Here is a 16,027-nt window from a genome sequence, read left to right on the forward strand (position 1 = left end):
CTAAGACAAAGCATGCCTTTTCCTCCTTTCTACCTTTTCTTTGGCCCTGAGCTGGTCAAACATTTCCTGAATCTCATGTTTCCAGTCATCCTGCAGGCAGTGGAAGGAGTCCTTGGGCATCTCAAAGAAACCAGACTCTTCTATGGTCGTGAGCTGGTCCAGGATACTCGTAAAAGACGGACGTGAGTGGGGGTCAGGGTTCCAGCAGTCTGAATGGAAGAGGGGAAATTGGAAGTCAAACGGTACTATCCTGTACACTTTGCTGAGTACATGCAAGGAAGGTAAGAACAAAGCTTCTGGTGCCTCACCCTGCTTCCAGCGTACCACTTACAAGTACACCAGTGGTGGCTATGCCCCAATGCCACCCTCCACCCCCCCCCACACACAAGCCACCCAAGAAAAGCGTCAAGGTGTCAGGAAGGATAAATTCTACCCAGTGGCTGCCTGGCACCAACACAGTAGGCTCTCTCCCTCTTCACTTTGCTTAGCTTTGCATTTCTCACAAAATTATGTTTCCGACTCGGTTGACTTTAGAGCCCCTTTCTTCCCAGATGACCTTCATTCAGTTCTACACACAAGATAAGTAGCTTATTTTGTATTACACAATAAGACACTGTGAACACAAGATAGCAGGTTTTAGTTACTAATTTCTATAGTCACTGCAGAAAGGAACCTGCTTTGGCAGGGTGTGGCCACTGTCTAGAAAGAGCTTTCCCAACTCTTCCCCCTCAGTGGCTAATATTTCATCTCTTCTTTCTGCAGTGACATTAGGAAATGTCGACTGAGTGCTATGTAAAAGTGCACAGCCACCGGTTTTCCTCAGGCCCGGAGTTACTCACCTTCCATGAGTTTGGCAAAAGGTTCTGGACATGTGGAAGGAATAGGAAGGGCAAGTTTGTTCATGGCCACTCCATAAGCCACTGCTAAGCCATCAATGCCTCGGAAGGGTACCTCGCCAGTCAGCAGCTCCCAAAGCAGTACTCCATAGCTGGGGAGAGGATGAAGACAGAATCTACATAAGAAATAACAGCTACTACCTCATCAAAATAGCTACCAAGGTTTTTCCAGACACCCCACATCATCTTCAACCCACAGGAAGACTGATGAACTATACACACTAACATAAAGGAAAGTTACAAAGCCTGCTAGCTAAAAGCAGAGAGTCTGGAGCCAGGCGCATCTGGTTTAAAGTGTCCTTACATCATTCCCTACCTGTGATTCCATGAGCAAACCAGTACATTGCTCTAGGCCTCTAATCCTTCCTCTGTGGAGCAAATAACACTATTAGTCTCACAAGTTGTCACAGAGTCAAATGGAGTCTTTAAGAGCTTAAATAAGTATTCAATGACCCCAGCAATTTACTGTTTTAAAACAAAGTCTCGCTATGTAGCTTAGCCTTGGCCTGGAGCTTCTAATCCTCCTGTCTCAGCCTCCTGAGGGCAAGGATTACCAGCATGCACCACCATGACAGACTCTGTCATTGTTAATGAATGTGCCTTAGAAGAGACTCTCCTAAACAGAATCTTTCTGTTTTTAGACAACTTTGTCACAGATATTTAGCTTTAATATGAGTATCTACTTAACATGGATTTTTGCTCCTACAAAAGATTTCTTTAAATGTCCACTAGGTTAATACACATTTCTGACTGCAGTTTAGTAAAAGTAGGACCTTCACAGAGGCCTCTGTCTAGCTCGGTGGGTAAAGTTCCATGGGATAGATGGGTCATCAGGGCAGAGCAGCGTACTCGCTATGAGAACTTCAGGGTCTTCCAACATAGCAAGTTCACAGAAACAATTCTTTCTTTTTAAAAGTTTATTTATTAATTGATTTATTTATTACATATTATTATGTATACAGTGTTAGCACCAGATTTCATTGTAGATGGTTGTGAGCCACCATGAGGTTGCTGGGAATTGAACTCAGGACCTCCAGAAGACCAGTCCATACTCTTAACCACTGAGCCATCTCTCCAGTCCCATAGAAACAATTCTTATTGCCAATAGGTCAGGCAATGTGGAGCACAGAGCATAATGGAAGAATTAGTCTATAGATCCACCATCAAAACCAGGCAAAAGCACTCAGCGTTCAGCCCTTCCAAGAATAAGTAAGGACAAGGAAGCATGAGCTATGCACACCCAGAAGGAAAGCTCTACTTGCACTTGCCACACCAACCTCAGATGTCCTGTAATGTTCTTCAGTAGTGTGCAGCTACAACAAAGGCCGTCTTAATTAAACGGTGGTGATGATGATGGACCTGGAAGGGTTTCTTAGTGGCTAAGAGCACTTGTCACTCTAGCATAGGACCTGGAATCAGTTCCAGCACCCACATGGTGGCTAATAACCATCTCTAATCTCCAGTTCCAGGGGACCCAACACCCCCTTCTTGCCTCCATGGGCGCCAGGCATGCACATAGTACAAACATCCACATACATCCAGGCAAAGCACTCACACATATAAATTAAAATAAATCTGAGTTTAAAATGTTTGTAAAGGCAGAATGATAACGATGATAATTAGCAACTCGGTATGTATTTATCAGGGTATCTTGTTTGTTTAAAGGGCCTTGCTGCAGGACACAGGCTGCTTTAAATTTCCTATCCTGTCCCAGTCTTCTGGGTGCTAGGATTAGAAAGCATGTGCCAGCACACTAGATACTTGTTTTCCTTCATATTTTCATGCAATGCTAGAGACTGAACCTAAGGTTTTGCACATGCCAGGCAAGTACTCTGACACTGTGCCCCCCTGCCAAACCTATCATACTTTGTTTTTAGCTTGTTTATTTTCCAAGACAGGGTTTCTCTGTGTAGCCCTGAGTTTTCGGAACTTGCTCTATAGACCAGGTAAGACTCGAAATAAGGAATCTTCTTGCCTCTGCCTCCTGAGTGCTGGCGCTAAAGGTGTACACCACCATGCCTGGTATCTTTCATGATACTTTGATGTGCCCGGAGTATAGCATTTTACAACATCATTCTGAATCCCTGCAAGGATGTGGGCAAGTATGAACACAACTTGTCAAGTGAAGAAAATGAAGTCTTAGATGGGTTTAGTGGTATATATAAATGCCCAGCTCCAGAAACTGGAAAACAATGCAAAAGATAGAAGTGAGAAGTCAGAAAGAACAAAACAAACAAACAAACAAACAAAAACACCTAGGATTGGATACAGAGATATGCCACAACAGACATTCTCGCGTACAAAGAATAAATCCCTAGACCAGTCCAGGGTGGGAAAAGCTTAACCTTTGAGCTAATTCCTGACTGCTAAGTGAAAAAAGAAAGTCAGAGCTCCAAGCAAAGGGTCAACACATAAAGACAACCGGACACAGTTTGTTTAAAAAAAAAAAAAAAAAAAAAGCCAAAAACCAAAACCAAACAAACAAACAAAAAAAAACCCCTCCAGATTATATAGCATGACTCCAAACAACACACCAGCCTCTGTACCACAGCAATGAGTCTGGGCGGGGGGGGGGGGGGGGGCTACAAATGGCCCCCTGGAATGGTCCAGCCATCCTGGCTTTACTCTATTAAGACTTTTAGATATTGTCACTTTCATTGACAGGAAATGGTCAGTTTTAAGACTTGTCTCTCTAAAGGAATTAGAATTTAGATGGTAGCCGATGAGATTATCAGATACTTATCAAGCCAACCATGGCATCCTATGCTTTATCTGCCATACATTGTCTCAAGTCACCTGTAAGAGGAAGGAGTCAGGGCTCCACCCTCCGCAGCATCAGTGAGGGAAGCTCCACCCTCCTGGGCTGTTGGTTTTCTGTGATCTGCTCTACCTGTAGGGTTAAGAGTCGAGGAGAGGGAGAATGGGACTGAGATCCGTGTATGGAACACAGGAAAAAATTCAAACCATGACACTTGCAGGAGTAAAGGAATCACAAATCAGGTTAGAACCGGCTTTCTATAAGTTCCTAGGCATGTATGTGTCTACCCTCGCTGGGACCCCTGCTGGACCTGAGCCACAATGAGCCCATCATTCTTGAAGAGGCTGCTCAAAGCACAGGAACAAGAGTATACAGTTGGTGGTGTTTCCAGTACATAAGTGTTGCTGTATGGTGTGCTTCCAGTGTAAGTGTTGCTGTATGGTGTGTCCAGTGTAAGTGTTGCTGTATGGTGTGTTTCCAGTGTAAGTGTTGCTGTATGGTGTGTTTCCAGTGTAAGTGTTGCTGTATGGTGTGCTTCCAGTGTAAGTGTTGCTGTATGGTGTGTTTCCAGTGTAAGTGTTGCTGTATGGTGTGTTTCCAGTGTAAGTGTTGCTGTATGGTGTGTTTCCAGTGTAAGTGTTGCTGTATGGTGTATTTCCAGTGTAAGTGTTGCTGTATGGTGTGTCCAGTGTAAGTGTTGCTGTATGGTGTGCTTCCAGTGTAAGTGTTGCTGTATGGTGTGTTTCCAGTGTAAGTGTTGCTGTATGGTGTGTCCAGTGTAAGTGTTGCTGTATGGTGTGCTTCCAGTGTAAGTGTTGCTGTATGGTGTGTCCAGTGTAAGTGTTGCTGTATGGTGTGCTTCCAGTGTAAGTGTTGCTGTATGGTGTGTTTCCAGTGTAAGTGTTGCTGTATGGTGTATTTCCAGTGTAAGTGTTGCTGTATGGTGTGTTTCCAGTATAAGTGTTGTCGTATGAATAGTGATGAACAGATATTTCCTATGTTAAGCATGAGAAAGCTGTTGGAGCCATTCGGAGAATGCTTGAGTGGAGAGAGGTGAAGGCCCATATGAAGGAGTCAATAAACTGTGTCTTCAAGAGAGTCCCACAGCGCAGGGGCTAAGCATGCTAGGAAGAAGCAGACATACTATGTTTTTGAGCTGCAGTCATCCACCAGTCATAACAAGGACTTACAGCCAGGAGCAATTTCATTATTGAAAAAAGTTTACTTACTTTTTTAACTGTGGGGGGAGAATGTGCATTTGTGAGTGTGGGTGCCTCCTGTGTCCAGGAGAACATTGGATCCTCTCCAGCTGGAGCCCAACATGGATGCTGCCAACTAAACTTAGACCCTCTCCAAGAGCAGTATGCACTCTTTTTTGTTAGTCTTTCCAAGACAGGGTTTCTCTGGGTAGCCTTGGCCATCCTGGAACTATCTCTATAGACCAGATCGGCCTCGAACTCACTGAGGCCATCTGCCTCTGCTTCCCAAATGCTGGGACTAAAGGTGTGTGGCACCACCACCTGGCCAGTATGCACCCTTAACCACCGAGCCATTTTTCCAGGCTCCCTGAGTACAACCTAAGCTAGAGAATCACTGGTTGTGCTGGGTAGTTTTATGTCAACTTGATGCAAGCTAGAATTATCTGAAGGGAAGAAATCTCAACTGAGAAAATGCCTCCATAAGATCAGGCTGTAGGTAAGACTATAGGACATTTCTTAACTGGTGACTGATAGGGAAAGACCCAGCCCATTGTGGGAGGTGTTACCCCTGGGCAGGTGGTCCTAAGTTCTATAAGAGCAGGCTGAGCAAGCCATGAAGAGCAAGTCAGTAAGTCCTCCATGGCCTCTGCCTCAACTCCTGCCTCCAGGTTCCTGCCCTGTTTGAGTTCCTGTCCTGAATTCCTTCCATGATGACCAGCAACGATGAAGCATAAGCCAAATAAATCCTTTCCTCTCCAAGTTGCATTTTGTTGCAACACAGCAACAGAAACCCCAACTAAGATACTGGTAGACCATATAACAATACTCAAGATACTTTCCCTGGAGATATTTTCCGCTGATCTGAGGTTCACTACTAAGCAGTTCCTATTACGGAACAAATTATTTCACTGGATGCCTCTCACTACAGCTCCTGCAACTAGCTTTCAACAGCAGTGATTTTAGGAACAAGACTCAATCGTAGACTTGTAACAGGGTATTTGGGTAAAAGTTGAAAGGGTCTGATATATATCCCCATAGAAGACAAGCCCCTGTGGTAGACCTGTCCTTTCCTGACTGGCACTTCTGTCACTATAAGACCCTAATTAGATGTTCACACTCCCTTCCCACTAAGAACAGGCATGGCATGGAACCTGGGGAGAGCCTGTCCATAGCCTAGTAGCAGCATTAACAACTAAGAGCAAAACCTGAGAAAAGCAAGATAGGACGATAAGCACATTACCCTGTAAAGAGAGGTAAGGAAAAGGAGAGCATGCCCAGGGGCTGTGACTGAGGGGTCCCCGTTCCCAAGAACGGCTGGACACACAGTAGGCAAATCTGCATTTGGTCTCTTCAGAGCCAAGTGGACAAGCGAGGGCAGACAGTGGGTCAGAGGGGCAGTGTGTAAGCCAGTGCACACAATGGGACAGAGGGGCTGTTGTAAGCCAGGCAATAGGCTAGAGAAACTGCACACCACATAGACTGCCTCCACACCAAAGACAAGCTTCTGGCCATGGATAAGCCTTGTCTCCTTTCCTGAAGACTGTAACACAGAAGGAACTGCAGCTCAGATTAAACCACTGAGACAAGGACAGGAAGGGAACATGGAGAACCTGGGTCTCACAGGGCACAGCTGTCCTGACAGTCTGGGCTGCCTGAACTCCTTGAAGCAGAAATACAGTTGTCTTATGTAAGCTTCCATATCAATGGGTCTCCTTGTAATAAGGGTTAATTAATACATCAACGAGGCCTAATTAGTATCAGTCTCACCAGTGTGCAAGTGCTAAGCCACAATAGGACTGCCGTTCTTAGAGATCTAGAGCAGCTGCCTATTGTCAGGTCAAACATTTCACAGGGAGGAAAACGTACTCGCAAGTAGGTATTTCACTCTGTACCTAACAAACAACGAGATGAGAAAGGACGTACAGAGTACAAAATAACTCTGAAAGAAACTAATCAGAAAGTCTCACATTTATGGACTGAAAAACACTATTTCTATGATGCCCATAGTCCCCCAAATAATTCACAGATTAAACACAATTCCTCTGGATCGGGAATTCAAGAGCATCCTTGCCTACATAACTAATCTGAAGCCAGCCTGAGCTATCTAAAACTAGTCTTTAAAGTAATAAGTAAAGTAATAAGAAGAAATTCCAGTTGCTTATTTTGCAAAATTAACAAAATATGCTAAGATTCATAAAGAATTTAGTGGACTCAGAATGACCAAAACAATTTTGAAAAGGAAAAATTGGAAGACTCTTATATCCTAACTTCAAAACTTACTGCAAAGCTGCATATTAATCAAGAAAGGGTGATGCTGGTTTATGCACAGACACTGATACATTAACAGAGAACTGTGAACCCAGGAACAAACCTTCACATTTCTCATGAGGTGTTTCTGACAGAGATGGCAAGAGTGTTCCAATGGGAAGGGAATAATCTCTTCAGTGTGTGATCACGACACAAGTGAGTAGATACGACAATATAAAGTTTGGCCTCCACCTCATACCACATGAAAATCCAGTCAGTATGGGTCAGAAACACAGTGTTAAAAACCAAGGTTATAAAATTCTTAGAAGAAAACAGAGCTAAGAATCTTCACAGCCTTGGCTGAGGCGATACTTTCTTAGGATGACACAGAAAGTCAGGAGAGAAGAAAAATTAATGAAGACTTGGGTTTCAAAATATACTACCTAAAATTATTTAAAAAAAAAAAATCAAAGTGGAAAAAAATTTTAAATCATGTATTAGAATATGTGCAATAATAAGATATTTTAAAACTCAAAAATAACAAAAGGCAAGCCAGTTTTGAATTGGCAAAAGAATTGAACAGACACATCTCCTGAGAAGATACACATTGCTCAATGACCACAAGAGAGACTCAACTTCAACAGAAATTCAGGAAATGAAAATTAAAACTACAGCCACACTGAACCTCTTAGAAGAGAAAGTGGGAGGTACCCTTGAACGAATTGGTACAGGAGACTGCTTCCTTAACATAACACCAGTAGCACAGACACTGAGATCTACAATTAATAAATGGGACCTCCTGAAACTGAGAAGCTTCTATAAGACAAAGGACACAGTCAATGAGACAAAACGGCAGACCACAGAATGGGAAAAGATCTTCACCAACCCCACATCTCACAGAGAGATGATCTCCAAAATATACAAAGAACTCAAGAAGCTAGTTATCAAAACACCAAATAATCCCATTAAAAAGTGGGTGACAGAATTAAATAGAAAATTCTCAATGGAGGGATCTAAAATGGCTGAAAGACACCTAAGAAAGTGCTCAATATCCTTAGCCATCAGAGAAATACAAATCAAAACAACTCTGAGATACCATCTTACTCCCGTCAGAATGGATAAAATCAAAAACACCAAAGACAGTTTATGCTGGAGAGGATGGGGAAAAGGGGAACACTCCTCCACTGCTGGTGGGAGTGCAAACTCGTACAGTCACTTTGGAGATCAGTATGGCGGTTCCTCAGGAAAATGGGAATCAGTCTACCTCAAGATGCAGTTATTCCACTCTTAGGCAAATACCCAAAAGATGCACATTCATACAACAAGGACATCTGTTCAACTACGTTCATAGTACTAACTCAGCTGAAAAACACAATGGAATCCTGAAATTCACAGGGAAATGGATGGAACTAGAAGAAACCATCCTGATTGAGGTAACCCAGTCACAAAAAGACAAACACAGTATGTACTCACTCATACATGGATTTTAGACATAGAGCAAAAGATTACCAGCCTACAATTCACACCACCAGAAAAGCTAGGCAAAAGGAGGAACCTCAGAGAGACATACATGGTCCCCCAGAGAAGGGGAAAGGGACAAGATCTCCTAAGCAAATTGGGAGCATGGAGGGAAGGAAGAGGGAGTTAAGAGAAAGAAAAGGGAGAAAAGGAGGGGAGAGAACATGAGGGAACGGGAAGATTGAGGCAAGGATAGAATGGAGGAGAACAAGAAAAGAGATACCATAATAGAGGGAGCCATTATAGATTTAAGGAAAAGTCTGGCACTAGGGAAATGCCCAGAGATCTACAAGGATGAACCCAACTAACAATCTAAGCAATAGTGGAGAGGCTACCTTTAATGCCCTTTCAGGATAATGAGATTGATGACTACCTTATATGCCATCTAGAGCCTTCATCTAGTAACTGATGGAAGCAGAAGCAGATACCCACAGCTAAACACTGAGCTGAACTCTTGGAATCCAGATGCAGAGAGGATGGAATGATGAGAAAAGGGATCAAGACCAGGCTGGAGAAACCCACAGAATCAGCTGACCTGATCAAGGGGGAGCTCATCCACCCCAGTCTGATAGCTGGAAAACCAGCATAAGACCAACCCAGACACCCTGAATGTGAGTGTTAGTTAGGAGGACTGAGCAGTCTATGGGGCCTCTGATAGTGGATCAGCATTTATTCCTAGTATATGAATGGACTTTGGGAGCCCATTCCACATAGAGAATTATTCCCTCAGCCTAGACACATGGGGGAGGGCCTGGGCCCTGCTTCACATGATGTGACAGACTTTGAAGACTCCCCATGGAAGGCCTCACACTCCCTGGGGAGCAGAAAGGGGATGGGCTAGGGTTTGGTGGGGGTGATAGGGGAGGGTGGGAGGGTGAGGGAACTGGGATTGACATGTAAAACAACTTTGTTTCAAATTTAAATTAAAAAAAGGAAAAAAATAAATAAAACCACAGTGAAAGGCCAGGCAGTGATGGTGAACACCTATGATCCCAGCACTTGGGAGATGGGCAGGTGGAGCTCTGAGTTCCAGGCCAGCCAGGGCTACACAGGGAAACCCTTTCTGGAAAAACAAACAAAGTAACAAATTACTGTGAAATACTGCTTCACAGGCTAGATGGCGGCAACTAAAAGAGCAGCCCAAGTGGTCGATGGAATGGACCAATTGAATTTAAGTGGAGCATCTGTGGCCAAAACAGTCTATAAGGCCCTCAAAAAGCTGCACATATATGTAATTATATGAAGGCTCAAGTGAGCAGAAAATATATAGTCACAAAAGAATTTGTGTGTCCATGTCCAAGGCAGTCTTATTAATAATATCCCCAAAGAGAAAAAAAAATCACTCTATCACGTAAATGAATGAACAGATGAATAAGCGTGGCCTGCCTGTATCGTGGAATACTAAAAGTCCATAAAAGGAAGGAATTTCTAATGAAGCTCAGCATGGGTGGACTCGTAAGCATGAGGTTAAACCATTGCCATGATTCCATTGGCATGAAATGGCAATGGGAGGCTAATCCAAAGACAGCAAACAGGTGAGAGGAAGTATGACAAGCAGGAGGCACGGGGTTTTCTCTGAGGTTTAAAAAAGTCTTCTAGAAACTGTGATTGAGTGGGTCGAATGGTGGCCCTGATGATACTGGGGTCTCCTCTAGGGTCTTTAGGATGGGGTCCTGCTGTACCTATTTCATACTTCTGGCCTCCAGAGCTATGAAAGGGGAAATCTCTGTTGCTTTACATCATCTGGTGTGTGGAAACATACTCCTACAGTGTAGGAAGCCAGTAACAGTGGTGAGTGGCATCAGTTTACTCATGTACTTACGCTTGCTTAGGGTCTGTGGGGGTTTTGCTTTTATGAGATAGGGTCTTGACCATCCCAGGCTGGACTCGACTAGCTGGAGCTCTGATCCTTCTGCCTCCACCTCTAGAGTACTGGGATTACATATCCACACCACCACACCCAGTTCTCTGGTGCTGAGAATCGAATCCAGAAGTCAGTTTTACAAATGCTAAAAAACACTGACCTACGTATTTTAAAGGGTGTGCTTTTTGAATATGAATGATATCTCAAGGAAGTTACTTTAAAGGGAATACACATATACAGAAACATACACATGTACATGTGCTCACTCTGCCACATGACAGGAAGCCCTGGCCCTAGACTGAGGTGCACTGATAACCCATAGTCTTTCCTTGTGCAGGTGAAGGTGTTACTACTGTTCTTTAGATAGGACAAAGTCTACCTACCCTACCGCAGCTCACCCTCCCTTAATGGCAACGTGATTTTTTTTTTTTTTTTAGATCAATGTCCTTATAACCTCTTGGACTGACTCTTGCTAGTAGAGATGGCTGGCCATGTCTAGTCTATAACTCCACAGCTCCTAGGACCTGCTAAGGATATATCTATTTCCATTTCTAGATAAATGTCCAAGACACAGAGCCTTGAGTTAAAAAAAAAAAAAAAAGCAATAACTAGATAAATGGAAAGAATAATTTCCAAGGTATCAAGAAGAAGACAGCACAAAGAGTATCCATTGGCTTTGAAGCTTACAGGAAGGACACCAGGTAGAACCTACCCTGATCCCAGTCATGTATGTGGCTGAGCCAAGCTACTGCTTGGTATAGGGTGACATCTCATCCTAGAGGTCAAAGACAGAGGTGCATGCTGCCCCTGGAATCTGCTGACCTATCCTGAGGTGTTACTTACCACGTGAAGTACCTGCAGAGATGAGGTAATTTTCACAGATCAGTACAGATCACTCTGAGAGGTCACACAGACCAACGTGGGGTGCCTTGGGCTGATGCAACCCCAATCCCAAGTCCTGAAATGTGCAGGACAAACAGACGTGGGAGCTCGGGAGCTGCGCCTCTGGATCTTACCTCCACACATCACTGCCTTTGGAAAACATGGAAGCACGGATGACTTCAGGTGCCATCCAAGCATATGTCCCTGCCGCACTCATCTTGGTGGTCCGGTGCCATTCCCGAGCCAGCCCAAAGTCAGTGATCTTCAGGATCTTGTTACTCAGGTCTCCATTCTCCACTTTCTGCAGGATCAGTACTGATGGAGAAAGCAACACAGGAGAAAACAGATAAGCATGAATCTCAGGGTCTCTGCCATCCACCTGCCACCTCCTGCAGGCTCTGCTGTTCTCCCATCATGCACTGATGGCAGAAACACCATTTTACAACTACCCACAACACGTTCATTCCATATCATACGTTTTTGTTGGCGTCATCTCAAGTCTCCACAATGCCCTTACAAGGCAGGCACTCCAGGCTGAACGTCTCTTATGCAAAAACCATTTAGAGGTGCCTCCAAACCTAAAAGGACCCAAATCCTGGAACTCTTCTGGTCCCACACATTTAAGATTGGGGTACTTGGCCTGTACTGACATTTTTGTGTCAGAATTCAGGGCTGGATCCCAGCCTGACTTTGGAGCCTGCTCCCCTGCTGCAGGGTGATGGAAGAGCTGTGAGTCACACAGACCCCTCCGAGGAGCAACCACCTGGACTCCCTGCACCAAAGAACACCCAAGTTATACCCACTCACAGGTCCCAGGAACTGGAGATGCATGCATGCTCAGGGGAGAGGAGCTGGTGCGGGATTGACTCCAAAGCACTGCAGTATGGGAGGCAGCCTGGCTCTCCTAGGATGGGAGTTAAGTAGCCACCTCACCCATATGGTGGTCCCTAGTGGGAGACAATCTAGCTTAAAAATCACCACAAACCTAGCTGACTAAAGTGCCATATTGTAAACGCTGCTGAGCGGGGGACTAGGAAGCTGTCCCAGTAAGTGCAAGACAAGCCTGCTTGTCCCAAGTGGGATGGTTGTGTGAGCATGGACTCTTCAATAAGACACAGCCTTGCCTGAATCTGTGTATGTGCCAGTTCAGAGAGAGAGAGAGAAAAAAAAAAAAAAAAAAAAAGGCTCCCTCTTCACCCTGAGGATGAAACCTGCTGGAGACAGTGTAGCAACTAAATTTCAAAAGGGATTCAAGTAGGCCCAGGAAAAGAGTAAAAATGATACAAGTTAACTCTCAGCCCAGTACCAAGCTGACTTAGAAGTTTCCCATTATCCTCGAGGTACTTCAGGGCCTCTGAAGGAGGCTATATGAAGATGTCTTACTCACATTACAGACCCCGCTAGCAAAGACCCCTCCACAGCTAAAAAACAGAGCCTAGGATGGAAGTACTTGGGTCAACTTTAAGGATGGGAGGGGGTGCTTCCAGACACAGACACACCCCTCTTCTCCATCCACAGAACTGTCATATGTTGAAGGGATGTAGGCCAAAGAGCTCCAGGTGCTACGTGCTTCTCAGAAAAGCAGCAGTGTGCAGGGATTACCAGTAGCAGCTGCAGAGCTGGAGGATGGAAAGAAAACAACCCCACCCTAGTCCTAATGGACAAAGAAAGCCTCCTCCTCCACAGCCTCTCTACTCTAGACACATCCCTCCCCACCCTGGCTTCCCCACCCAGGAGCTTGAGCAGACATAACAGAAGAAAAAAAGCCTTTGTCTACATATTTAGTGGCAAACAAACAAACAAACAATACATTCCAGAATCTTCAGAGGCAGAAACAACAGGAAAGCAGACATTCAAATAACCAGGCAAGTGATACTAAGGAAATTCCCGATTCCCATTCAGGAGGCCACCAGCCATCAACTGTACTCAGAGCAGCTCATATACCAGAAATTCAGAGAGAGCCTCCCTGAAAATACACGGGGTGAGGTCCAGTCACCCAAAGGCCTAGGTGGCTGGGATAGGGTGCAACAAGGAGAGACGGCATTTCATATTAGTCTGTCTGAGGGCTTAAACGAGATGCAGGACTGAGGGGGTGAGAATCAGCCACTACTGTGTATCTTCGTGGCGTAGTACAGAGAGCTACAGGTCAGTTCCGCCACCATCCCACCCACCTCATGTTCAGCTGACCTCACACACTTGCCCTTTTTGGACTCCATGACCCAGGGTCCTACCCTCATCAACAAAGAGGGGCTGTAATCTGAAACCGACTGCTAGCTCAGCAGCAGGCCATCGTGTTCTGTACTAGTCTACCCAGCACCAGCACTTGAACACTTCACATGCTGTTGGACACTTGTTAGTTGAAATGAAGTATGAAACATAAAATCAAGCACTGTACGACCAACCGACCATCCAGCAGAGTACAGCTCATCTACAGCAGTGCACAAGCTGCACCTACCTCTATCTGTTCCAGGACATTTTCATCGCACCCAAAGGAAGTCCTGTAACCACTAGGCAAATATTCCCTATTCGCTTCTCCTCCCAGGCATGAGAAATCACCAATCTGTTTCCGACTTACACATTGTGAACACTTCATAAAACAGAATGACATATAGTATGACATCTACCTTATTTCACTTAATGTTTTCAAGGTTTGTCACACCATAGCTCAATACTACTCTACTGTAGTAAGTTCCTGCTATAAACATAAATAGATCTTGTGCTGTGTAACTGACATCATCTTTCGGAGTCCTTCAGTCATCTCTAAGATGTAGGGGGATGGCTTTCCCACTTTCATACATTCAAAAGAGCTGTGAAAAGATTAGGTCGGTTGTGTCGGTTGATGAGGGGTAGGGACAGGAGCAGAACCCATACCTCTCACCCCATAGCCTCCTTGTTCTCCAACCTCTGTGCCAGGTGATCCAGGGATGAGAAAGAAATGCCATCTCGAAGGCTTAACTCAGTCCCTCGATGCTACGGCCAACTAATTCGTGTTCTCTGCTACCCCGTTGCTGCTTCTTCCTCAGCAGCCAAAACCAACGGCACACAAGTCTGTGGTTCACATGTCTAAATACTCCCTCCCGGGGCATGTAGGTGTCCATCATGTTTTCCTTAGAATGTCATGTAATCTGACTTCGGAGGGTAAAAACCTCATTCTCTTCTATAATCCATGATATCCTGCTCCAGGAACCACATACAGGGCCAGGCTCTTGGCAAGAACTACCCCCTGCCAGGCCAGTTACTGACTGAGGTGCACCTGTGCATTTTCTCTGACTATTGCTTCCCCCGGTTAATGATCATACTGGGGTATGATCACGCAGAGCAGAGCAGAGTCAGAAGAGTAATGCCTCAGTCAGGGGTTCCTCAACATATCTTGATGCAATGTGGGGTCAGGCCACAGAAGAAGAGATCACTTCAAGATTCTGCCTGCAATGGCCACGCCAGTTACTTTGACACCCTGAGGCCAAGAGGCCTGAAAGAAGCAACCTAAGGGAGGAGAAATTTACTCAGTTTCTCTGTTTCAGAGGACCTCAGTTCACCAGAGTAGAAAGGGCACAGTGCTCACTGCAGAGGACCGAGTGGCAGTGGGCTCTCATGTCACAGCCCAAAACTGAGCTACAACTTTTCAAATCCTGCCCTTGGTACTTCTGACAGCTGGGCCTCGTGTCGCAGAGGCTCTATCGCTGCCTATTAATTTAGTAATGGGCTTTATGGACTAGTTCTCCAGCCTTAAAAAAAAAAAAAAAAAAATCTGTGTGTGTGTGTGTGTGTGTGTGTGTGTGTGTGTGTGTGTGTGTGTGTGTGTGGAGAAACTCTTGCTATAGCAGGTGAAGGTCTGCTGCAGGAATCAGTTCTCTCCTTCCATGTTGGTATGGGGGAATCAAACTCAGGTCATCAGTCTTAGTGGCAAGCCCCTTCATGCTCTAAGTCGGTTCAATTTCCTTCTCTTTGCTCATCTAATTTTTTCATATTCTTTGCTCTTCTTTTCTTTCTGAGCTATGCCGTTCTGTCTCCTGACCCTTCAACTATGATTTGTTTTCTCCCCATCATGGTTTCCTAAGTTGTAAACATTCCTTCTTATTTCTCATTTGTTTTCTGGGGTGAGAAGTACAAATGCTCCTGGGGCAGCTGCTTCTGTAGGTTGGGTCTAATGTCTCCTCCCTGTCTTTTTGTTTTCTACCGCTGTAGCTTCTTGAAGGGCCGTTTCAGTCTGTGCTTTAGTCTCTAGAGTACTTTGCTGCGTCAGGCACATGCCTGGCTCTCCGATGTGACTCAGCACATAGCTGTGCTTGTGTCCAAAAGGTTGTACCTTGAGTTTTAAAGGTATACACCGAAATATTTACATATGAGTTGATAGGGTGTTGGTGATTTCCTTCAAAATAATAAAAGGTGGGAATGAGCAGGGTGACAGAGGGAAGATCAGCTATGAGGTGGTATCCGTTGAGGCTGAGTGCAAGAGTGATGATTCTCTTTATATGGGAACCTGTCTTCTATAGGAACAGGGAGGGAGGGAAGGAAGGGGAGAGGAAGAGAGAAACAGAGAAGAAGGAAGGGAGGGAAGGAGGGAGGGAGAGGGGAAAGGAGGGAGAGAGGGAGGGGAACACATCACAGTGTCAATGTCTCTTTTACCTAAAGGAAAACTACCCTTGAGCCATAGCAAGGCAAG

General features: G+C 44.9%; 1 protein-coding gene across 3 annotated transcripts in view; it reads right to left on the reverse strand.

Moving 5' to 3' along the window:
- The window catches only part of Map3k9 (mitogen-activated protein kinase kinase kinase 9), a 64,193-nt gene that overhangs the window by 12,899 nt on the left and 35,267 nt on the right, over positions 1 to 16,027 (reverse strand). For all 3 annotated transcript variants that reach the window (XM_051196258.1, XM_051196257.1, XM_051196256.1), the window contains exons 3-5: positions 11,499 to 11,679; positions 840 to 988; positions 34 to 209 (exon numbers count right to left, since the gene is read on the reverse strand). In XM_051196258.1, coding sequence (XP_051052215.1) covers positions 34 to 209; positions 840 to 988; positions 11,499 to 11,679 — 506 coding nt within the window. The remainder of the gene's footprint in view (positions 1 to 33; positions 210 to 839; positions 989 to 11,498; positions 11,680 to 16,027) is intronic.

This window comes from Phodopus roborovskii, unplaced genomic scaffold (genome assembly GCF_943737965.1).
Source record: "Phodopus roborovskii unplaced genomic scaffold, PHOROB, whole genome shotgun sequence".
NCBI lineage: Eukaryota > Metazoa > Chordata > Mammalia > Rodentia > Cricetidae > Phodopus > Phodopus roborovskii.